This window comes from Ceratotherium simum, chromosome 25, assembly GCF_057802395.1.
Source record: "Ceratotherium simum simum isolate JZ-2026a chromosome 25, ASM5780239v1, whole genome shotgun sequence".
Taxonomy (NCBI): Eukaryota; Metazoa; Chordata; class Mammalia; order Perissodactyla; family Rhinocerotidae; genus Ceratotherium; species Ceratotherium simum.
Window position 1 is genome coordinate 3,972,823 of NC_141924.1, and position 25,443 is coordinate 3,998,265.

The 25,443-nt window shown below is 59.3% G+C and overlaps 1 protein-coding gene across 2 annotated transcripts in view; it reads right to left on the bottom strand.

The window, feature by feature from the left end:
* GRAMD4 (GRAM domain containing 4) overlaps nt 1-25,443 on the bottom strand; it is an 84,517-nt gene that overhangs the window by 12,743 nt on the left and 46,331 nt on the right. For both annotated transcript variants that reach the window (XM_004437992.3, XM_087448731.1), the window contains exons 4-8: nt 10,738-10,858; nt 4,883-4,944; nt 2,500-2,632; nt 1,986-2,011; nt 1,318-1,409 (exon numbers count right to left, since the gene is read on the bottom strand). In XM_004437992.3, the coding sequence (XP_004438049.2) occupies nt 1,318-1,409; nt 1,986-2,011; nt 2,500-2,632; nt 4,883-4,944; nt 10,738-10,858 (434 nt within the window). The remainder of the gene's footprint in view (nt 1-1,317; nt 1,410-1,985; nt 2,012-2,499; nt 2,633-4,882; nt 4,945-10,737; nt 10,859-25,443) is intronic.

The following is a 25,443-nucleotide window of genomic DNA, read 5'->3' on the forward strand; positions in this document are numbered from 1 at the left end:
CAAACGCCCCAGGATGAGGGCATGCGCTGCAGGGAAGCCCGGAGAAGGCTGCCTTCTTGGTAAGAGCTGCCAGGGGAAGGCAGACACCCGCTTCGGGAGGGGGTGGGACGGAGAAGCTGCTGTGAGTGGGCAGGGAGGGAGCATGTCCCAGGGAAGCAGCTCTGGACATGGCCCAGGATCGGGAGAGAGAGCTGACCCCACGCAGAGGTCTTGCCCACCCCAGGCACAGCTCCCTCATGCTGGCGCTGGAGGCATCACCAGGACTCAGGACTGGCTGGGAACCCAGGTATGCAGCACGTGCCAGGCACAGTGCCGTGGGGCCCTCACCCTGATCCCGCCCGTGCTTGGCACAGGGCTGCAAGCAGAACAGGCGCTCAGAAAGGGGCAGGGAATGGAATGCAATGGGGTTCAGGCGGAGGCCAGGAGCGGGGTCGGGATAGCAGGGCTCATCTCTTAGCAATAACAGACACGGACAGACTAAGGTATGTGTTGACCCAGAGCACAGAAGGCCTCACAGAGCAAATAGCTTGTGATGGGTGGACAGAGAGGACCCCTGGGTGAAGGTGGGGCTGTGCCCTGCCACCTTGGCCTGTCCTCTGTGAATGTGCAAAATGCCCATCTCCCGGGGGTTGGTGGGCCCTAGGGCAGGCACCAGGCCACGGGCTTCAGGGCGGCCCTCAGGACCCTCTTAGGCTGAGGCCATCCGGGAGGCCTCTGCAGAGATGGGGCATTTGGGAGCTGTGGCTGCCCCCCTCTGGCCTCGGGGCCCCACAGGCAGGTGGGTGGCCTGTGTCCTCCTCCCACTGGACGGGAGGGTCTCCCTGCGCAGGGCTGGGGGCAGCCACCGCAGGACGATTCAGACAGGGCAGCCGGGCCTGTTTTCCCCAAAGCATACCACGATGCTGGCCCGACACCTCCCGTCCTGCCCAGGCCCGGCGGCTCACAGAGGCCTGGCTTGGCCACAGGTCACTGTGCGCCGGCCAGGAGCCATGCCCAGCCTCCGACACCTGGTGGGAGGGACCCTGGGTTCTATACAGGCAGATAAGACTCCCCGCCGCCCTCTCCTGACCCATCCAGAGGCCCCTTCCTGTGAATGCTGCTGTGGGGGATGCCTCTGGGCAGACAGGGAGCCTGCGGGCGGCCCTGGGCCACACCCATGCCCTCATCTGTTTCTCGAAACAACACCCCGCGTCATTACACCCACTTTACAGATTGAGAAACTGAGGCTGAGCAGGTCCCTGGGGCTGTCCCCCACAGTATGGGGTGGGTCCCTTGGGAAACCTCAGGGAGGGTGCCCGCCCCGCAGGCAGCACTCACGGTGAAGGCGATGGCGGATGTGTAGACGGAGTACCAGTCGGATAAGGCAGAGAGATTCTTCACAAAGCTGGTGACAGGCTTGGCACCGCGCTCTGGGGACAGAACAGGCCGAAGGGTCAGGCCAGCGCTCCCCAGTCCTCGGGCACACCTGGGAGGTCAGGCTGGCCGCACCAGCTTGATGGGGAACCAAAACGAGCCAAGCAACCCCAAATGATGCAGGCTCCTGGCACGCCTGACCCCTCGGCCAGCGCTCCCTGGCACTCCCGGTGCTGTTCACTGTCCCCTGTCCCCCAGGGAGATGCCGGCTGTCTGCAGCCCCCACGTCCGTCCTGCAGACAGGAGAAGGGGGAGCGGGGGGGTTCCCACCCCCTGCGTGTATCTAGGGAAAGCCCCCCTCTGCTCTCAAATGCTGAGGCTCCCGGCCTGGAGGGAATCTGTGCGCGGCTGCGGGGAAGGGCGGCTAGAGGCGGCTGCATCCTCTTTCACCCAGACTGACTGGGGGGCCGTGGACACCCTTCCAACAGGAGCCTTCCTCCTAAGGAATTCTTGAAAAACACCTTTCTGGAAAGAAGCCCAGCTCAGCAGGAGATGGCAGAGCCCCTGCGCAGGCCGCCCCTCCCACTCCCAGCTCGGCAGCCCCACCCAGCCACCGGCCTGCAAATACTCACTCAGGCGCCTCATGTTCTCCGTCAACCTAGGAGAGAGGGGACAGAGAGGTTAGTGCTGCGAAGCACCTCTGCCACCGCCCCTGACGCCCGCACCTGCTGCACATGGATCACAGAGTGGCTCTGGGAGGCAGGAGCAGCCGGTGGGGACCTCACTGCTGCTCCCTAAGCTGGCCAGAGGGTCTCATCTATGGACCAACCCTCATCAGCCCACAGCCCCAAGAACCAGAGTCCTGTAGAGTGGGGGGGGCCTGGCCCATCGGGCGCCCTCAGAATCCTCAGGGCGGGGACCCACAAGGAAGGCACAGGCTGTGGGCACCTGGCCCCAAACCCTGGTCTCCACGCAACGTTTGTCACAAAGCATGAGACCAGAGAGTGGGGGCTGTGGTGCTAATGCCCATGGTGGAAATGCCCCAGGAGACCCCCTGGGAGGCCGGACAGCTGCCTGGGAGAGGGGACAGCGCCCCCTCGAGGCCCCGCTGAGCCGGGACGGCTCTGAAGCCCGGGGAGGGCCCACCTGCGGGCGCTGAGCGGCTCCTCCGTCTCCACGGCGCTCTCCTCGGGCTGGAAGCGGAAGTCCTCCACGTACTCCCCGAACCTCTCGTAGAACCACTTCTGGACGCGGGGGCATAGCCCCTGGCTCCGGCGGTCTGCGGGGACGAGGCGGGCGCCCCAGGGGGCGGTGAGACACGTGGGCCCGCAGGGGGCCTTGCAGGAGCAGGGTGGGGGACACGAGGGGTGGGCCCAGCTGCAACACGCTGGGGCTTCCTAAGAGCTCGGGAACCAACACTGAAGGGCACGGCCCCCCCAACACCGGGCTTGACCCGCTGCCACCACGAGGCGAACCATCAATGCAGACCACATGGGGTCTCCACGTGTCACATCAACCCCCGAGCAGCAGGTGCCATCCAGGAAGGCTCTCAGCCCGCCGTAGGGTCTGCGTCCACATCCCTCCCTCTCTTACTGGGCACACTGGTTTGTCTGGGAAGTGGGTGGGTGAGCTCACTCCCCGGGACCCTGCGGAGCGGCCAGTGGGCGTGTGCCGGGGACTGTGGCCTGGTGGGGGCCCAGTAAGTGAAGCGGCCTCTGCTCACCCATGGTCGAGACCTTTAGAAAGGGACCCACTTCACAGACTCAGAACGCGAGCACATCTGTGCAGACCAGTCTATCCCTTCAGAAGGCAGGTCGTGGAGTTGCCTGCAGGGGGCGCTATACCACCACAATTAAGGAGAGGGGATGGCGTGGAGGTGGTTGGTCAGAGGACAAGGGGGGCCGAGGCTCGTGCACACAGAGGCCACCCAGCACAGAGGAGGGTGGGGAGGGCCTGGGGGCTTCTTGCACCCTCACTGGAGTATGACAGGGTTTTTAGGGAGGGTCTAGGCGGGGGTCAGCAGACTAGTCAATGCTGTAACCCCCTTGATCGCTCGAAAGCAGCGTGGACAGAACATAATCTCATGGGCACGCCTGTTTTCCCACGAAACGGTACTTATGGACACTAAAATGTGAAATTCGTATTCTTTTGGTTTTCTCCAACCACTTAAAAATGTAAAAACACTTAAAAAAATAACGTAGAAGGAACAGGGGCTGTAGTTTGCTGACCCCCAGGTCCAGGTTAGGTCTGCTGCCTGGACAGACAGGTTTCAGGGTGCTCCTGAGCCCCTGCCGCCCAACACCATGCCACCCCCGGAGAGCACCACGCAGAGCACCTGTCCCCAGCCCCCGCATCCCCAGGGCCGCACTCGGTGGGGCTCCTCCCTCCTTCCACCCACTCCCCAGCCCCCACACACAGCCCACCACACCAGGGACCACAGCTATCAGAATGGCCCTTGGTTTGAGGACAGGCCCTCAAGTGGGGGACGGGGCCATGGGGACCCACGGAGTTGGGGTCTTTCCACCCCACACGTCTCTGATACTTCCCATGCATGCAGGGGGCTCATCAATTGCCACACGGGGTTCTTTGGGGTCTCTTGTGCAGTTCCTGGCTTGGAACCTGGGCTGCCAGCGTGGAGCCCAAGGGCCCAAGGAGACTACCACCCGCAGGACGCAGCAGCCAATCCTCTCCCTGGTGGCCCTGCCTGCAAGTCCAGCACTGGGGGCCCCAGGAATGGACATATGCTGTCTTCCCCGCTGGAAGGCAGGCAAGGCCCTGAACTGGGTGAGGGAGGGGGTCAGGACCCCACTCTGGTCCAAGCTGGGCCTCCATCTGGCAGGTGCCCCCAAGAGAGGCCTTCCCTCCTGGGCCTCAGTTTCCTCATCTTTATACCAGGCAGGGCTTAAACCTAAGGCTCTTCCAGTGTAACTCTCTGAGCTCCACCCGTACAGGCAGGGGGCTTCCCAGGACTGGTCAGCCTGTGGGAATGGGTCCCAGGTCTGAAGACACGTGTGCCAGCGCCCACCATGGATCAGCCCCTTGAGAATCGGGTGGAAAATCCCGTTTCCTCCGCCATCCTCTGAACGACAGTTTTAGGGAGTGCAAAGCATGGAGTAAAATAAAGAACAGGAGCTCAGGGTGGGAAGAAAAGGCACAGAGAGAAGGGCTCTGTGTCCTGGTCTGGGGAAGGCTGGGGCACATCCCGACCACGGCCGCAGCCACCGCCTACTCAGCCCCTGGTTGGGACGACCACTGGAAACAGGCCGCCACGTGAGTGGCCACGTAGCCACTGTGACAACATTACTTCTATGTGGGGAAGGGCTGACATAGATACCATGTCGTATTTTTACAAGAAAATAAAATCCCGTTTTGGTTGAATGGCTTGTCTTCTATGACGATGCACCAATTCATAATGAGAGACGCTGACCCATGTCCGATGGGAGGGGACCCCAAGATGTGAGCAGACGTGCCCGGGAACAGAACCAACACCCACCACCACTACCCACCCTGGCCACCCGCCGGGGCCTACCTGCTCCGTTGTTGACCTGGGCCTGCCCTTTTGGAGGCTGCTGAGCTGACTGCTCCTCGGTTCTTAAAGAGGGGAGAAGAAGCAAGACTTCTGTTAGTTCAAAACTCGATGTGAGTCTGGGCTACACGAAGTTCCAGTGCTCACAGGGAACCGTACTGTACACAACAGTGATCCAACCAGCGGGCTCTCCCTGGACCCTTACCGCTCAAACACTTCTTATGACGGGAGGGGGCAGCACAGAGCTGCACACGTCACGGGCACGCTTTTTGTTTTCTAATGACCCAATAAATAGTGTCTCATACACATACCACTCTTTTCTTCCCTATTAAGTTTAACACGTTTGCTTATTTCTTTATTGTTAAGCTCAGAATAAATTGCTCTTATATTACTAATTAAGTGACCTGCTAATGAAATGATACTGATCAACATACATATTTAGCAAGCACCATGCAAAGCCACAGGCTGGGTGACCCCTGACCCCAGCCAGCTGTGCCCAGGTCCCCGCTAGGCCAGCGCCAGCCACCTGCCTGGCTTCCTGCCCACGAAGCCCAGCCACACCTGACCACAGCAGTCACCTGGCCTCAGGGCCCCCTCCTGAAGTTTATGTCCACCTGCCAGATCCTAATTATAGATCTGACTTTCAGCCACAGGCTCTGACAGAGCTGGCCCCCAGCTGCTGGCCTGGCTCCCACCCCCAGGGTGATATCCCTGTCCCCATGCCCTGGCCAGCCTACCTACCTGCCTTGCCCTGCACTGGCCTGGGCTACAGACGCCCCACAATGTTTCTGGGGTTCCCAATCAGGCAGGGACCACAGGATGTGGGATAAGTGGTGCCCCAGGCAAAGCTTGGATGGTTGGCGGGGGGCAGCGTGGCGGGGGCTTATAACCCATCACTGCTATGTCGTGCTGGGGCAGAAAACACGGAGAACAAGCGGGACAGGGGACGAGCAGGGCTAGCGGTGGGCGAGGACTGCAACCTCACGAAGCAGTGGCTGGGGAAGACATGAGACTGGTGCAGTCCCAGAGAAGGGAGCCACCTTCAAGGAGGAGGAGGAGGCCAGGCCTCCATGCCACCCCTCCCTGCGGCCAGGCTGCCCGAATGACCATCCATGCCAAAATGGGGATTTACAAGGAACAGGAGGGGAGCCCAGGGCACACAGAAGACTGCAGGACCCCGGCCAGGTTCTCTCTGTTCCTGGGCAGGAGTCGAGGCCTCCGGACCATGGTGTTCCCTGAACGGGTCTGAGGTTCCAGAAGAGGCAGCTCACCCGGGAAGGAAGGACTAACAAACCCGCCGAAGCCCGGGCCCAGACATACACCTCGAGGACTCTCCGCCCTGAAGGACACACCCTGGCCGAAGCAATGGGTGGGCCCGGGGTCCAGATGGCCAGAGGGCTTCCCAGGAGCTGTGATTGTTACTGTCTGGTTTGTATCTAATAATGTTGCACAGTCATTGGCTGTGTGATCTGTCCAACAATTACCTGCTAGAAACAAACGGGTATTGAGATATTAATGGGCTACAAGCTGCCTTCAGGGAAAGAAGGCTGGAGACACGGGCACAGGTGATCCAGGTGGCAGGGACTTTTACCCCCACGTCACACCAAATACGGAGTATGGAAACCGCCTGTTCCATGCATGGGACCCAGGAAACAGACTGACAGCACAGTGCTACTGCAATGAATGCTTTAAAAATTAAAAGGAAGACAGAGGGCACAGAGTATCAGGACACTCCAGCCTAAATCTTCCCGCAGGCTGCCCCACTCACGGATCCGGATATGTGGGAAGTGAGCAGAGTGGCCTCAGAGCAACATAAACGCCACGTGACCTCACTTACTCAGGAGAAAGGGCCCCTGACACTGCTAGTAATCCTAACAACTGGGCGTTCTTCAGATCTCTCTGAACAACCCACGTTGACGTTCAATGATCGACCAAACAGGTCCAGACTAGAAAGTGCCTGAACTGCTTTTTTTTTTTTTTTGTGAGGAAGATCGGCCCCGAGCTAACATCCGATGCCAATCCTCCTCTTTTTGCTAAGGAAGACTGGCCCTGGGCGAACATCCATGTCCATCTTCCTCTATTTTATATGGGACGCCACCACAGCATGGCTTGACAAGCGGTGTATTGGTGTGCACCCGGGATCCGAACCGGCGAACCCCAGGCCGCCGCAGTGGAGCACGCGCACTTAACCACTTGTGCCACCAGGCCGGCCCTGAACTGCTTTTTTGAAGTCTGATTTTCCCAGATCCTCAACGACCTGAGGACGCAGGGAGACACTGATGCCCATCAAGGAGTGCGATGCCAGGGCCAGGTGTCAGGCCCACTCTGCTGCCAACCCCCACCTGGGCTGGCAGCAGCAGACACTCAGCAGGGTCCATTTTGTTCCCACACACGGCACCCCTGGCCAAGGCCCCAACACCCCATGCGGGTGCAGCATAGGACCAGGATGCACACGTCTGGACCCCCTGACATGGGAGGAGTGCCCCTAAGAGGCAAACTCAGGGTGGGGCCCTGGCAGCCCCTGACCACAGACTGACTGACAGAAGTCAAAAAGGGCAGTGTTTCCACACTGCTTCTGGACCTACAACTGGAGAAGGCCTTCACCTTAACAAGTAAGCTTAAACCAAGGCGACTTTCTGGGAACTTTCTTAAAAACCAAATCCGAGGTTTGTAGAAACATAATTACCATGTTTTAAGACTGTAGCTCATCTGCAGCTTGGAGGGTGTGTGTGTGTGCACGTGTGATGTGCATGTGTGTGTGTAAGGGTGTGTGAAGGGGGTCCCTCCACGTGCTTACACCCTGGACAGCCCACACCTGCCCCAGACGGGCACCAGGATGACCAGGAAAAAGGAGGTCACTGCCTGGAGTCTGCTTCTCCCTGCACCTCTCCCCCTGGTCTCAGCTTCCAGCAGGTTCCTCACCCCATGCCCAGGTAAAGCAGGCGAGCGGCCCCTTGGTGCTCCACAGGCCCCTCAGCTTCCTTGGTCCTGGCCTGGATGTTCCTTTACTGTAACCCCCCCGCTGGTCCCCAAGCAGACCCATGGGAGACCGGTCCCTCTGCATCCTCAGAACTGACCGAGGGCTGGGCACCGGAGGGGTTTTGGTGAAGGGACAACCCCTAGGGTGGGGCTGGGGGTGGGCAGGAGGGTGGAAAACAGAAGACGTGAACCCTGCAAAGAGAGCAGGCACACAGGGTCAGCTCAGGCTGAGCACCGCCCGACGCCACCAGGGGAAGCACGGCCTCCAGGCACAGCTGGACGTAGACACACACCTGCACCAGACAGAAGCGTGTTCTGTGGGGGAGGCGGGGGGGCACTACGACACACATGAGAGGCACCTCACACCTGGCCAAGTGCCTGGGGACGGCACCAGTCCCTGGATCTCCCAGTGTCCATGCCAGGTCAGGCGGCTGGCTGCGCCTCTCTGCGTAATTAAACATAACTGAATCTTTGAATGTCTACAGATTTTCATGCAGAAGGGGTCGACACCAGGTAAAGTACTGGTTGAGGCCTGTGTACCAATTTCTGGTCTGGGAGGGCCTTGTAGCCAGGACTGAATGGCAAAGCGGGGCCACTCCCTACCCCACCCAGCTCCAGGCCCCCATGGGGAGCCCTGGAGAACTCCAGAACAGGCTACCCTGACCTGTGGGGACAGGCAGGGAGGCCTTAATTCAAGGCTGCCGCAGAGCTCACAGGAGTTGTCCTAAATGCACAGCAGAGCAGGGAACAAAAGGACCTTCCTCCAAAGAGAACCAAACACCACCAGCTCCTCGGGGCTGAGGACCGGCCGACAGGACCCTGGAGGAGGCCAGTGTCTGGCTGAGAAGCACAGGAGGCATTTCCTTTCCTCCAACTAAACCCCATGCAGCACGTCACCCGGGGTGTGGGTTTCCTCACAACCCCAGCTGGGGTGATGACACTAACAATGACACTCGTCCACCCCACCGAGAAGCCGATTCTGGCTGGGGTGTCCCAGTGGTGGTAGTGAGCTTCCCAAGCTGGAGGGAGTCGATCATTCAGGCCAGGGAGGTGCAGGGCCAGAGGGGAGGGGGCAGGGGTTGAGGTGGAAGGGAGCCTGAGGGGAGGGAGACGCTGGCAGCCTCAGCTCCTGGGCCTCGTCTGCCAGGCTGCCGGCTTGGACACTGTGCTGAGAGAGGGTCAGGGAACCTCGTAGGGGTTTTATCAGGACAGGGAAAGCACAGCTCTTAGAACTTCAAATGTCCCTCTGGAATGACCCGTGTCTTGCTGGTGGCACCGTGAGGCAGGGCCCGAGCTCCCAGGGACAGAGGAGTGGAGTGTGCAGGGGCTCCACCCACAGCAGGGCCCACGTCTTCCCCTCCAGGAGCTGGGGTGACACCTGTCACCCCAGGATGGAGAGACCCTGCTGGGACGAGGGGACTGTCTGTGGCAGTCAAACCCTGAGGTGTGCAGTGGGGTGGTGGAGGAAGGAGTGATCAGAGTCTTGTCAGGGGCTCGGGGGGGGACGTGTCTGGGTGGGCGGCGGGGCAGGGGAGGGCAGAGGAGAGGGGCAGTGAGTATAGAAAAGCACAGAGATAGGGTAGATGGGGCCTCAGGGTCCCAGGAAGGTCCTGTGAGGAGCCAGGGGCGTCTACTAGCCAAGACTAGGGGGACGTGAAGTGGTCCTGGGGGCCCTTCTGACTCCCCTTCAGTGCCCCCAACCCAGCCAGGCCCCTCCTGGTCAGGGCTCTGCACCCAGGGCTGGGCCACGCTTCCTCCTCCGTCACTCCCGGGTAACAGGAGCACTTGTGCTCCCCATCTCCCAGACGAGGGCCCCAGGCACAGGAGGCGGCCATTTCCCAAGACCCCAGCTCACAAGGGGCACAGGCAGGACTAATCACCGCTCACCCTCAGACCCTCGAGATGGGAGAGGCACTCCCCACCCAGCAGAGGCCCAGCTCCCAGGACCCCCTGCCCAAGGCACTTGTTGTCAACACAATCACTGGGTCCTTCAGCCCAGGAGTCCAAAGGGTGACTAGATGTGAGACTGCCCCCGAGACCAGAGGAAGAAGAGGGGGCGGGGAAAGGGCAGGAGAAGGACAGCAGGCCTCCCAGGAAGGACTGAGACAGCCCCGTCCACCTGGAGGAGAGCAGACGTGGAGGCCAGCAGGAGCCACAGCACTGGGGGCTAGGCCTGCGGGCTCACAGGGCTGGGCCACTCAGGATTCTGAGCAGGGCTCAGCTCTGGGGACCCCTGCCCACCAAGAGGGGAATGCTGGCTGGGTGACGGTGTGACTTGGTCTTCAGCTCCTCCTCACCTGCCCTGGGCACCTCCTCACCCAGCCTGGGGCACCTCTTCACCCAGCCTGGGGCACCTCCTCACCCAGCCTGGGGCACCTCCTCACCTGCCCTGGGCACCTCCTCACCCAGCCTGGGGAACCTCTTCACCCAGCCTGGGGCACCTCCTCATCCTGTCTGGGCACCTCCTCACTTGCCCTAGGCACCTCCTCACCCAGCCTGGGGCACCTCCTTACCCAGCCTGGGGCACCTCCTCACCTGCCCTGGGCACCTCCTCACCCAGCCTGGGGCACCTCCTCACCTGCCCTGGGCACCTCCTCACCCAGCCTGGGGCACCTCCTCACCTGCCCTGGGCACCTCCTCACCCAGCCTGGGGCACCTCCTTACCCAGCCTGGGGCACCTCCTCACCTGCCCTGGGCACCTCCTCACCCAGCCTGGGGCACCTCCTCACCCAGCCTGGGGCACCTCCTCACCTGCCCTGGGCACCTCCTCACCCAGCCTGGGGCACCTCCTCACCTGCCCTGGGCACCTCCTCACCTGCCCTGGGCACCTCCTCACCCAGCCTGGGGCACCTCCTCACCTGCCCTGGGCACCTCCTCACCTGGCCTTCAGCACTTCCTGGATCTTCTGCTCCAGCTCAATCCGCCGCTGCCGCTCCCGGTCCAGCTCCTGCCGCAGCATCTCCGAGTTGGTTTCTTCCCGCAGCTTCCGGAGCTCCTCCTCTGTGAGGGAGAGAACGCCAGGTGACCACCACTTGGGTCCACTGTGCCGCCTCCAACTGCAGAGGTGCCGAGGGAAGGCTTGGTTTTCGGAGCACTGAGGGGCCCCGTCTGCGCATGTCAGGCAATGGCAGCTCTCTTGCTCCCCTCTTGGGGGAACACTCGCAGGTGGGACTACTAATTGGGGCTCTTCTTACATGGTGGGGCAAGATCTGGGGTGAAGCAAGGCTGAGGATTCCTTTACTAAATAAAACGGGTGCAAAACAGACATGCGAAAGGCACCTCACCAAACCGCTGCACCGACAGGATGCCCCAGAGAAGGAACACTGGCAGCACTCGGTCACCCCACCAACATCGCCGACACACACGTACCAGACGCGGTTCTGGGCGGCCCGAGCCACAGAGCAAAGCCCTTGCGCTGCCAGGGCAGACAGACAGCTCCTGCCACCTGGGGAGCTGATGGCCGGAGAACAGCACAGCGGGAGGATGAGCGGGGTGCTCGTGAGAAGCCTCACCAAGAAGGTGCGATCTGAGGCAGGACCCAGATGAGATGGAGAGAGAGGCCGCGGACCCCTGAGGGAAGAGCATGGGGCAGGCAGAGCCTTGCAAAGGCCCTGAGGCTGGAAGGGGCCTGTGGAGCTGGGGGAGGAGTCACAGATGAGATGGGGGACTGGGAGAAGGGGCATGCAGAGCCCTGGAAGCCAGAATGAGGACCTCACATTTATTCCAGGAGTGATGAAAGCCAATGCCGAGCAGTTGTTGTTTTAACTGGAGTGTGTGGTAAACTGAGTAATGGCCCCCAAAGACGTCCACATCCTAATCCCTGGAACCAGTGACTATGTCACCTTCACGGACAAAGGGACTCTGCAGAAGTCATTAACTTAAGGCTCTTGAGACGGGAGAGTATCCTGGATTATCCGGATTATCTAGGTGGGCCCAACCTACTCTCAATTATGCACACTTGTAAGAGCAGGCAGGAGGGTCAGAGGTCAGAGAGAGGAGAGAGACTGGGAGATACCACGCTGCTGACTTTGAAGATGGAGGAAGGGAGCAGGAGCCAAGGAAGGCAGGCAGCATCCAGAAGCTGGAAAAGTCAAGGACACAGATTCTCCCCTAGAGCCCCCAGAAAGAACACAGCCCTGCTGACCCGTGACTTGGGCCCTGTGGCTCATTTTGGACTTCTGGCCTCCAGAACTGTAAGAGAATGAACGTGCTATTTGAAGCCATGCAGTGTATGGAAATTTGTTACGGCAGCAACAGGAAACTCACAGAGCGGAGCACACACGGGTGCACAGATCCTACGTGTATATCGCACTGCATCTGCACAAACTGGACACCTGTGCGATTGACACCCAGACCTGGAGACAGCACATTTCAGGCCCCACAGAAGCCCCCCACTGCTCCCTTCCACCTGCCATTCTGTGTCCCGCCCCCACCACCTGGACTTCATCAGCTGGACTTCTATGCACAGATGAGGCCTCCCTTTTTTGAGACTGTGTATAATGAAGATGGGGTGTGTCTTCGTCTGCTCAGGCTGCCATAACAAAATACCGTAGACTGGGTGGCCTACACAAGAGACATTTATTTCTCATGGTTCCGGAGGCTGCAAGTTTGAGATCAAGATGCCAGCTGAGGGGTTCCTTATGAAGACCCTCTTCTTGGCTTGCAGACAGTGCTCTCGCCTCTCTTCCTCTCATAAGGACACTAATTCCATCGTGGAGCCCCACCCTCATGACCTCCCTGACCCTAATCACCTCCCAAAGGCCCCACCTCCTAACCCCACCACACTGGGGGTGAGGGCTTCAGCACAGGAATTTTGCTGGGACGAAACCTTCAGTCCACGACAGAGCATGAACTCAGACGGTCTGGCTCCAAGCCCAGGCTCTTGGCCAGGACACTGTGCGGACAAGCCAGCTGCCCAGCTTCAGGCTTTCCTGGGTGTCCCCACGTTGCCCTGGCCAGTTGCCTCCCCTTGCAGGACACCTGCACTGCGACTCACATTCCAGAAGCCATGCACACACCCGCTATTCCATGTGGTTTTTATGTGCCACAAGCACAGCTTAAAGGCTTCGAACTAATAAGCAAACTGAATTAGAGGAACCAGCAATCACCGCAAGTGGCCCTGCCCCTCTGACTCTGTTCCCAAGAAGCAGACCCGGCCACGTCCCTTGGGCTGAAATCTGCACCAGAGTCCAATGCGACCTCTGCAGGGCCTGACGCCCTGGAGGGGTGGTCCTGACTCCCCCTCCCCAGAGGGCCTCACTGCACTCAGGGAGACAAACCCAGGCCAGCAACCTGGCTTTTGGCAGGAAGGTTCCAGATAACCTACACCAGCCGCACACCACAAGAGACACATGCAGCAGCCAGGGTGAGAATGGGGCCAACCAGCCCACACTCCTGAGGGTGGATCTCCCCTCACCCAGGCTGAGAACTGCGGTGAAGATACAGACCGCCTGGGTCAAGCCTGGGCTCTGGCCTCCCAGGCCTAGCCTGAGCTTAGTGAGGCCTGGGGCCTGGGGGAGAGCTGTGCACGGGGAGGTGTCAGGACTGCAGAGGGCCATGACTCTGATGGCTGGGCACAGAGCAGAAGGAAGGAGAAGGGCACGCAAGAAGGTTCCAGAACCCACTTAGTACACAGTTTAATTCTGCATTTCTTTCTTTCTTTTTTTGCTAAGGAAGATTAGCTCTGAGCTAACATCTGTGCCAATCTTCCTCTACTTTGTAAGGGTTGCCACCACAGCATGGCTGACGATTGGCATAGGTCCAGGCCCGAGATCCAAACCTGGGCTGACGAAGTAAAGCGTGCCGAACTTAACCACTACGCCACGGGGCCAGCCTCTAATTCTGCACTTCTTGGGTCTCCCCCAAAGCAGACCCCAGGTATTTTTAGAAGAAGCGATCTTTGAAGCAATGAAGGGGCAGGCTCTGGATATGCCCTCAATCCAGCCTGATGCACGTCTTACAGTTTCACTGTAGACACGGACACTCCAGAGCTCCGTCCTGGTCCAGGGCGGAGACTCCAGCTCTCCTCCTCCCTGGGCCCTGAATGTGGGGTAGGGAGGCCCAGCCAGGCTGTGGCCTGCAGGGACAATGGGGAGAAGAGCGCACAGGAAAGAACTGTCCTCTCCCCTCCATGGAAGGAGTGTGCACCACCCACCGTGCATACACACATCTGGACAGCATTGGCAGCCATGCAGGAGGCCCAAGGTCATGATCTGAAACACCACGAGGCAGCGGAGTGGTGGTCCTGCTGCAGAGCCAGACCACCCCCAGGCAGCAGGATTATAACCCGTCAATTAGAGAGTAAGGGCCTGGGGCGCTCTGGGGAACGTGAGGAGAAGAATTGAGCCCCCTGGACATCAGGGGAGGAGTGTCCAGGCAGGAGGGGGAGCCTGTCAGGGGCCCCGAGATGGCCGTGGGCAAGGGACAACACGGACCACTATGGGGCAGGGCTGCACCCTCCCACCTGGTGCCTGTGCTTCATGACCCCCACCTGGGGTCCAGCTGCCGCCTTCAGACATTGTGCTTCTCCTCCAAGACCCGGAGCCACTCAGTGACAATGACAACAGCTAACGCTAGTGAGCGCTGGCTCCTGAGCACTTGGCAGGGCGTGACTTATGGAGTTCTCAACAGCACCTGCGAGCACGGGGGCCACCTCACCCTGCAGGCTCCTGGGCTCCGAGAGCTATGGCAGATCCACCTCCGTGCCCCAAGGCATTCACAGTGCAGGGGGTCTCAGCAAGTGTCGGGCCAGCACTCAGGATGCCCAGCCCACGGCCCCCACCAGCTACTTCCAAGAGGGCCTTTTCCACAGCCACAGAGAAAACACGGGGCAGCAGATGGAGCAGCCCCCCAGACAGAGTGCCGTGAACTCTGACGACCGTGATGGAAGGACAACACCCGCCAGGCCCAGGAAGTTGGCAGATGGCCCCAGGCAGGGTCACTGGCCTGCCCAGGTGGGACCAAGGCTGGTTTACGGGGCAGCAGCGGGTTCCAGGACCCGGCCGAGGGTCATCACTGTACTGTCTCGACTCAGAAGCTGGCTCTGTGGGTGGTCTATGGTGGCCGCCATGCAGGTGATGGGTCACAGACCACCCCGATCACAGGGTGACAGCCTGAGATCTTGCAAAACGGAAGTTCCACAGGAAAAGCCACGAGTCCCGAGAGGCATCCCAGAGACCTAGGCATGTGACCCCAAAATTCACCCAAGTCAGGGGTGAAGAGTGGAGCCCGGTGAGAGCCAGGGCTCCCTTGAGGTCTGACCAGCAGCCAGGGCTGGAGGCAGGCCTCTATTGCTCCTCGCTGCCCGTCATGGTGAGACCCTCGCTGGCCTAGAACCTTCTTTCTGGGGAGGACGGGGGGGGGGTGGTGCTCAGGGCAACCCAGCAGCTTCCTTTCCTGCCCTGGCCAACTCGCCAGATCTTGGGACACAGGGCCGAGCGCAAGACCCCGAAATTCAGGCCAAGGTCAGTACAACAGCCCCAGGCACAGACCGGCTGCAGAAACAGGTGTCGTGAACGGCAGGGCGCCTGGTCCAGACAGAGCACAGGGGTGGACTGGGGGAGGCCGAAGGTCAGAGGACCCTCCTGACTCAGCGGGTGCCGAGGGGAAAGGAGAGGTGACCACAGGTCCCTGGCTCCACTTCCCACTTGGGGAGTTAGTGACTTGCTGGATTTTGTCACTAACCAGGGAAAAACACTGGGTTTGCTGAGTGCCGGATCCCTTCTCTGAGCGAACACCCAGACTGCTCGGAGCCCTCCAGTGCGTCCTCGCCTGCTGGGACCCCCACGCTCCAGGCACCTGCGTCTCAGCATCCTTCAGTGCCCTGCTAACTCCCTCCACGCACCGCCTGCCAAGACCCCCCGGGAGAAGACAAGGGGGCCGGGAGGACACAGGCCAACACCACAGGCAGCCACCTCGCCTGGCTTCTGTTAACCACAGTTCCCTCCAGAGACGCCCTCAGTCCCAGGGAAGCTGTGTGGCCCTCACACGGCTACGTTTCTCCGGGGACCATGGCCTCCTGGCCCAATGAACTCAGTGCCTCCCACAGGGCAGAGAACAGGCTCTGTAAAAGGGGGTCAGAGAGGAGGGGGTGGCCTCTGCGTAGGGCCTGAGGGACACTTCTGAGTTAGAAGCAGAGTCCAGCTCAGCCAGGCAACAAGGGACGAGCGCCCAGGGAGGCGGGTAACAGGTGCGCAGAGAGCCTGCTCCAGGGCTGCGGGAAGCCAGGGCTCAGCCCCAGTCCCACCAAGGGAGCTGCGCCCGACACCCTCCTCGCCCTCACCACACCCCTCAGGATTGTTTCTCCAAGCACCCCAAATCCACCATTCTGCTCATCTCGGCTCCCACCCTGGTTCCTAACTGGCCCCCAACTCCTCCCACATCCTCCAACGTGGCTCCAAACAGCAGTCAGAGGCTCCCCTGAGAGCGTAAGTCAGAACTTGACGCTGTCCTGCTTAAAACTTGGCAGGGGCTTCCCCAATCCAATCACTTGGCGAGTCCTTCCAACCCGAGGCCCCCACCCCACCTCACCAGCTTTATCTCCCTCTGCTTCTCTCCTTGTCTTTGCTCTTTGGGTTCAAGCCACAGGGACCTTCTCTTAGGTTTTCCAACACCCACAGTCTGATTCTGCCCCAGGACCTTTGCATGTGTTGGTGCCCCTCAACCTCTCAGTCCTGATTCAGATGCCATTTCCCCTCAGTGACCTCTCCAACACTCCCCCACCGTCTAAAGTGGCCTTTTGTCATTTTCTCTCATGGGTCTTGTTCTTTCCTGTTGGGGACAACACGGGTCCTCCTCAGGGTGCTGGGAGAGACTCCTAGAGGTGATGCCAAGTCACAGAGGAGGGCTCAGCAAATATGGCCCCTGGTAAACACGCTACGTCCCTAAGTCTACATTCATCTGCAGCGTCCCCTGATGCAGGCCCACGGCCCCCAGCAGCTCCAGAGGGAGGACACCCTCTGCCTCACTGTCCGTGACAGCCCCAGGACCCAGCCTGGCTCAAGGAGAAGCCAGTAAAGACGGGATGAATGGATACACAGGGGCACCGCACAGCAAGTTCTCACACAGCATACCCAGCCACCAGCGCAAAGGTACTAACTGCAGGGCACTCGCACCGGGGCAGGCTGTGAACTGGACAGAGGACACCAGTGGGGGGTGGGCCTGGTGGGAATTCAACAACAGTGCCAAGTGTGAGCAGCTGGCCGGCGCCCCAGTGCGAGGCCACCAGCATCTGAAGGACGTCTGCACCCTGCACAGCGGGCAGGCCAGCCCTGTGTTTCAGGCCTCAGCCTCCCCCAGCCTCATATTGGGGTTCCTGGGGAGAGTCCCCGCCTGTGATGGCCTTGCCCACACGGCACCTGTGGGAGGTACAGGGGGGACTCAGGCGATCGGGGGTCCACAGCCCCAATGTGCCATCAGCCCAGGAGCCCCAGCCTCCATGGGAACCTCCACGCAGCCCCGCACTAAGCCCAGATGTGCCGAGAGGCGGCCTTCATGCACACACCTTCATCAGGAAATACTCACCGTGCAAGTATTATGCACCAGGCTCTGATAAAGTGGGCACACTGCCGTGACAAAGCAGCCACACCCTGCCCAGAGCGGGCATCCAGGTATCCTCATGAGCACACTGCGTGTGTGAACCAGCCCCATGAGGCCAGCCCGGAGGAAGCTCCCTCCTGGACCCTGGGCCCCTTAGGAGGTGGGTTTCCTGTCCTGATGCAGGCGGGGCCCTGGGGCCCCTCCTCCAAGAGGACTCGCACCCACTGGCAGTGGGAGAGCCCGGGCCCTGGTGGGACGTGGAGATCCTCTCCACGTCTTGGTGGGAGTGGCCTGCAGAGCGCCACTTGACCTCCTCCCACAGGACCCACTTCTGAGCGGCCTGGCCCCTCCCACAATGGGCCTGGCATACAGCAGGTGCTCAATCGAGGCTCACTAGATGAGCAAGCAGATAAACCTCCAAGTGAGCCTCTGCAGAGACCTGTCAACCCAACGCTCCTGGTGCACAGCCCTCTGCAGGGGGAAGAGGCCACTGCCTCGGTCAGGCGCCTTCAGTGCCCGCTCTGCGAGCCCACCTCACAAGGACTGGGCTCGGACGGATCCACAGAGCCAGGGAGCTCTTCATCTCACACGTCTGCTTCACCTGGGGACAGTGGCTGCTCTTGTGGGGACACAGAGGTGAGGGATTTCACATTACCACAGCCTTGCTCCCGGGAGCCAAGGCTGGGGTGTTCTGGTGCTTTCCCATCTGCTCGTCTGAACCCCCACACCCACACACACCCCAGTCGCCTCCCTGGATCTCGGCTCCATCTGAAGGTCAAGGAAGCCCCAGATGCCTCTTCCGCTCACAGACACTGGGCACGTCAGCTCCTCCAGCACCATCAGCAGGAAACCACATTTTCCTTAGTGCGGCCATCCCCGACTCCCTTCCCCACATCACTAACCTGTGAAAGGTCAATGTGCAGCCACATTCCATCACATGGCGACCCGGCCCCGGGGCCGAACGTGAGCACACATGGACACACAGACCCCTTCCCAAGACCTGCAGGATGCGCTGTGCCTACTCAGAGAAGTGCAAAGACACGCTCGCAGTCTCAAGGGGTGTCAGAGACAAAGGGGCCTCGGGCCACCTCTTAACCTGGGCCTCCCTGACAAGGCGCCTGGGCCCTGCCTTGACCTTCCCAGGGGCAGGAAGCCCAGTACCTGAACCCCTCCACCAGCCCCTTACTTTACGGGGCCTTCCCCGTGGTCAGGTGTCTGCAGAACCGACACCAGCACACTCCTTCCTCCTCCCGGAGCCCCTGAAGCCCCCCACTCCCCAGTGGCTGCAGGGCAGGGCCCTCTCCTGGCTAGTGCGGGGACAGCCACCACGCCCGGGGCAGGCTGTGCAGAAACAGACAAGGACGCCCGGATGCAGCCTGGCAAACCCGCGCGTACCAGCTCCCGCCAAGCCACAAGGCGACTTCCCGCCTCTTCTGGTGCCTCCTTCCCTGGAGGCTCAAAGAGAGCTGAATAAACAAAACCAAGCAGCATTTCTGACCATTTCTCTCCCATAAGTCCTTTCTGAGCAAATGGCTCCCCACAAGGCCCCGCGACTCTCTCCCTAAGCCTGAAACGATGATTAGACCCAACAAGGGCGGATGTTATGGGCCTGCTCCCTCCCAATGGTGACATATTTAGGTCAATGGCAGCGGCACAGCACAGCCGCCGCTTTCCGCAGGACAAAGGGGATACAAACCCCCGTCATCGATTTCCTTCTCCTCTCAGAGTAAGAAAAGAAAAAGGAAGGCCGCCTTCCTGCCAAGTGGAAAGTGCTGAGCTGGCCATTCAAAAGGTAGCCTCCAATCAGCAAGACCCGTGTCCTCCGGGCGCTGCCGGGGCCTGTGGCAGCTGGCCTCTGACCGCTGGGGCGCCCTCCGACCTCAGAGCCCAGATCACGGCCTTTTCGGCAGTTGCCCAGCCTCCTTTCTGCAGAGCCCTGGGCCCCGGACATCAGCTGCTCCTGCAGCACTGGGCGCCCTCGGTCTCAGCACGGGACCACCTCGTGTCCTGAGCTGCCACAGACACCACGACAGCGGCCCAGGCAGAGCAGCGCCTGCGCCCATGCCCAGCCACCAGGGCGGCCTGCCCTGGACCACAGGCACTCCCTGCTCCATTGGTTAGGGGGCTGCGAGTCTCCTGCAGGGTGGGGGTGGGGGGCGAGGCCACACACAGGGCCAGGTAATAGAGCCCCTCAAATGGCCCTGTATTAATTTCCTGTTGCTGCTGAAAAAAATTACCACAGATACAGTGGCTTAAATCAACTCACATTTATTACCTTAACAGTTCTAGCGGTCAGAAGTCCAAAATGGGTCTCACGGGGCTAAAATCAAGGCGTCAGCAGGGCTGGCTCCTTCTGGAGATTCTAGGAGCAAATCCATTTCCTGGTCTTTTCCAGCTTCTAGAGGCACCACATTCCTTGGCTGGTGACCCTACCCCCCAGCGATGACATCACTCCGACCTCTGACCCTGTCCTCACACCTCTTCCTTGACTCAGAGGCTCCACCTCCCTTTCATGAAGACCCTTGTGATGACACTAGGCCCCTGGGATAATCCAGGATAGTTCCCCATCTCAGAGCCTTAACTCAGTCACACCTGCAAAGTCCCTCTTGCCATCAAGGTGACAGATTCACAGGTTTTGGCGATTTGGACGTGGATACTTTCGGGGACCAGGATTCTGCCCACCACGCTCCCCCTGGAGACAATACTCTGGGTCCACGGAGGACCCAATGGCCCCGGGAGGGAGGGAAGATCCCCTCCTTCCACCTGGCCTAGGGCGGCCTCCCGGTCCCTGGGAATGCCCCTGGAATCCGCAGGTCACAGAACAAAGAAGGGGCCTCCTTTACTGGGTCCAGTGGTCCTCGGGGGGTGCAGGGAGCCTGGCAGGCCCCCTCCTCTGCTATGCCCCAAATGTACTCAAGCAGGATTCGCCACATGACCCCACCGATGCTCCCATGCACGGCAGAACGTGGCAGTCCTGACCACGAGAGCTCTCACCAGCTTCTCTACACTCTCATGGCGAAAAGTACCACTGGAGGGGACATCCCGGAGTCACCCACATTTGCCAGGAGCCGGTGACCTCCCACAAGCACGGCCCGATCATAGCACGCTCTCGGGCTGCTCTCCTGGGCCCCCTGCGCCTGTCTTGGGGTGGCTGCGCCTAGCCTGCCTCATGGGCCCAGGCAGCCCCCTCGCAGGGAGGCCAGGCCAGGACGCACATTATTTCATACCTGCTGGCGGCTCAGTCACAGGTGGGGGTCCCCAGGTGCAGGAGCCACACCCAGGCGCATCAGACCATGAAGTCACATGCAGGGCGGGAGAGCCACTGCATCAGAGGTCGAGGGCTTGCCCGGGTCACACGGCGCAGCTCCCAGCCCCATGACTCGCTCCTTTTCAAGGTCTGGTGCCGCCCATGCCTGGCTCCGAGGGCTCCGTGGCGTCTGCTGACCTGGCACAGACAGCTGGGGCCCGCCGGGGGGTGGCAGGGAAGCCTGTGGGAGGCCCGGGGGCCACAACGCCTGCCCAAGGAATGAGTGAGAACCCCCAAAACCTCTTAAGATCCGAGGGTGCACCGGGAGAAAGAAGTCTGTACCAAAATCCATGAATTCCCTCACTGGGCTCCACTCAACAGGACACCCACGTGAGCCAAGCGAGGCTGCCGGGTGGGCGGCACTGGAGGGAAAGCAGGGCTGGCTCCCTGGGGGACGCGCCTGCCCCCACCCACCTCCCACAAGAGCCATCAGGCAACAGAATGTGACCAGGCGAGGGGTGGCCCGGAGGCACCGTGAGCCCAGAGGGACCCTCTGACCCACAGAGGTGGCGCCTTGACTTTCTAGAGCTTGGTTTTCTCATCCAAAGCTCCCCCAGCTCGCAGCCTGGGGTCCCAACAAGCCAGGTCAGCTCTAGTAGGAGCTTTCAGGACCCAGATGAGGAAAGACGCTCGCGCTCTACAGAGAACGCTGGCCACCGTTCTCAGAGGGACGAGGTGACACGAGCTACACCCTGGAGCCCCGAAAACAGAAAGCAGTACCGTGTGGCAAAGCACTCCGGTACAGCACGCGCCCACGAGGGGCTGGCCGTCCTCCTCGAGTCTATGAGGAGAAGGGCAGGGTCAGCAAGTCGGCCGGTGACACCAGGCGCACCCCCATCAGCCCAGGGCCACCCTGACATGGCAGAGACAGAGGGGTGGCCTCGGCTCATGACCACTGCACACCCAGGCGGCAAGGGCCACAGCCCCACCCCCAGGGGAGGCACGGGGAGGAAGGAACAGGCTCCGAGGCTATTTTTAAACCTGTAAAAGTAGAAGTCGAGAGCAGGAGTCCTCTTGGCACACAACTCAACAGGCCCAGCCGCAGCCAAAAATAAAAATCAAGTGATAATCCTTAAATAAAACTCCTTCCCACTGGCCAGGCGCACAAACACAGGGACCACTGAAAAGCTGTTTCCACCACCTGGCCAGGTGGGAGGACGGCACACCTGGAGGCCCCGCCCAGTCCCAGGCTCTAACCCTTCACCTCCCTCTGACAGGACTCTCCCGGCCTCCAGCCTCCCAGCCCAATTCACCCCTCCTGCCATCACCTCAGATCTTTCTAGAAGGCAGAGCCACGCCCTCCTCAAAGGGACCAGATATCAGGTCCTGAGCCAAGGGCACAGCTTCCCTTTCAGCAACCAGTGAAGGACGGCCTGCTGTGACCCCCTCCCTCCCTCCACCTCCTCCACTTGGGGAAAACAGTTCATTACAGGAAATGCCTCCTTCTATGGTCAACTCTGCATCCCTTCCCTCACATTTCCTCACTGCGGTGTTATCTGCTGATATACGCAGAGGTGATGTTTATGGAACAACAGAAAAGATCAACCACCGTACTGACGGGTAATCAGGAAGCAGCACTGTTTGGGGCATTTTACTTTCTAACAAGATAGGCTGTGGCTTAGATGCTGGCGTATCACTGTGTTTCAGGTACATTTTAGGAAACTGATTGGGGGTTTGGGGTGAACAAGCAGCACACCAAAGTTTTCCGCATGTAAAATCATAAGAGATAGGATCCCAGCCAGTGTTTTTGCTCAGAACAGCCGATTTTCAGGAACCGATGACCACCTTTCAGCAGAGATGGCGTGCTGCATCTGACTGCGAGGCCTGGGCTCCGGGGCCCTGGGCCCAGGACTGAACCAGGAAATGCATGTGCGCCCAGCCCCCAGCCCTGCTCCCTCTTCTCCTTGCATCCAAGCACTTAGGGACGGGGCAGGCCCTCGGCTGGGCGCTGAGCTGACTGCCTGGTGGGGTCAGCTCGCCTCTGTGCTCGTCTGTCCTGGGCAGCGAGCAGGCAGGGCTGAACATCCATGATGAATAATTAAAGAGCAGGCTCTCATCAGGCAATGGAACATGAATTCAGAGCCAGCCTGGTGGGTCAGACAAGTAATTTTCTTAGGGTCCAATTTCATTTTTTTCTAGATAAACTCTATATGATCCGCACATCCAGTCTCATCTCTCTCTTCATCTCTGCTCGTCTGATCTGCTTGTTCCCTTCCTGTCTGCCTGGGTCAGCCACGTGCCGTCCTCACGAGAGGGCAAAACCACTGAGTAAGCACATCACTATGGGAAGCAGAACTGTCCAACCCAGTCTCTGGCACTGGGAATTTCCAACCCAGTCTCTGGCACTGGGAATTTATCCTCTCAGCTGAACATCGCCGAATAGGCAGGAGGAGCAGAGTTTAAAAAAAAAAGAAAAAGCTTGAGCCCCAGAGGGACATCTGCAGACCCAGGTCCAAAGGGGCGGTCTATCCAATCAACTCCGCACCTAACCCTGCTGCCAGCAGGCTTCAAACAGCTGCCTGGCCTCTTTTGGACACCTCTGGCAACAGGCAGCTCCCAAGCCTTTCTGTTTTCAGAAGATTCCGCTGGTGAGAAAGTTCTCCCTTACCCTGAATCACCCAGACTGGCCACCCAGAACCTTCCCTTCCTCCAGGGCCCCTCTGTTAAGTCTCAGCATCCAGAGGCAGGCCCTTCAGTCCGCAGGAGGCAGACGGCCGCACTCCTGTTCGCCTCCCTGACCATTTTCTCCTAGAAGCCCTCCCGTGGGGTAACGTTGGCCACGCTGACACACTGGGCATCCGAGCAGGAAGGGGAGTCTCTGGGACCACCAGGGGCTCAGGAGCAAAGGGCACCCTCTCCCTGAGTCATGCTCTCCAGGAACCATCACCACTGCCTGTCCAACCGCGTCCATGGGGAACCCATATGTCCGTGCAGGTGTCGGTAGCCCAGAGATGATGGAGTCCCCGCCTTGAGGGCTCAAGACCCCAGGGCGTGCCACCTGAGGGGAACACCCTCCAGCACGTCCAGAGAGGAGTCCACAGGCCTTCACACCAACACGGGAAGAAGAAACAGCTTGGCAACACGGAACCCACACACGGGTGGGGGGCCTCAGGCTCAGCCTAGCAACCAGGGAGCCCCAGACCCCTGAGGCCCCATAAGCATCTGCCTCCGGGATCCAAACTCCGTGCCAAGTCGCTTTCAGGTCGAGCCTGTGCATGCAGCTCACAATGCTGAAGAATCTCCCTTCCCAGAGCCTGCACCCAACAGGTCAATAAATGCACAGTGCCACACAGACACTCTGGAATATTGTGCGCTTGTGCTCAAAAAGCAGTGACAATGGAAATGCGTTTCGGGCTAAATGAAAATGTATGATGCTTTTAATTTATTTATGTGCTTCTTTAACAAATTTAGGATCCTGCCTCCAGTCATGAGCCAGAACGCATTTCAATTTCACATCTTCACCCTATGCCGCTTTCTCACAGGAACATTTGTACTCTTCAATATTTAATAACTGAAGAAAGCCGCTGGACACCAGGCTATTTCCTCCTCTCCACGAAGAAGAATTGTCTGCTTTCTGAGAGAAAGCACCACAGATAACTGAATGGAGTTTTAACACTTACCACTTAGGTGTCTTACAGACGGGGGAGCTCAGCCCCGATGGTTAAATGCCCACAGCTAGCCACTGACTGGTCTGAGTCAAGCACTAGGTCCAGACCAAGTTCTTCCTCGCTCCATGTCAGCACTGTCACCCTCAGACCAAAGAGGCAAGGTGGCCACACCAGCACACGGATGCAGGTCTAGCGGCAACCAAAACATCTCTGTGGGTCCCCAGAGTATTATATCCTTTCTTACACACTATACTCCCCTGGGTACTGAGATGGAGGAGGCAGGGGAGGAAGGGACAGGCTCTCCTGTGCAAATTCGAACCCTGACCAGGTTTTTCTGCAATTCACTCCTCCATTTATCGAGCTCCTACAAGATCCAGGACATCACGCTAGATGCTCACAGTATAGAAATAAGTACAGCCCACGCACCCAAGGAGCAAACAGCCTGGTAAGAACCACCTGTACCTACATGACAGGCTGGAGGCAATGCAATCCCCTCACCAGGGAACAGGTGGGTTAAACCACATCACAGGCCGGCCCCGTGGCTTAGCGGTTAAGTGCGTGCGCTCTGCTGCTGGCAGCCTGGGTTCGGATCCCAGGCGCGCACCGACGCACCACTTCTCCAGCCATGCTGAGGCCGTATTCCACATACAGCAACTAGAGGGATGTGCAGCTATGACATGCAACTGTCTACTGGGGCTTTGGGGGAAAAATCAATCAATAAATAAAAATTATAAAAAAAAATAAAAAAATAAACCACATCACACCCACACAGCAGAAGCAAAGGTCCACGGAACAGGGACTATCTCTAAGTACCACTGGAGGGACCCCCAGGATACAATGTAAGTGTGGAGAAAGTGAGAATATGTTAGCATTTATTCAAGGGAAAGGTAAGAATAAATACATATATTTGCTTCTATAAAAACTTCAATGGAAGGATAAACTGTAAAATTAAATGACAATGGTTATCTGTAGGAGAAGAGGGAATGGGGGATACAGGAAGAGAAATTCAATTTCTCCAAATATACTTGACTGTGGAACCATGTAAACAATTTTAGGTAACTACAAAGGTAGATTTAATTTAATTTTAAAAAGAACTCTCTACAACACATGTAATGGGACAACACGACATCAGG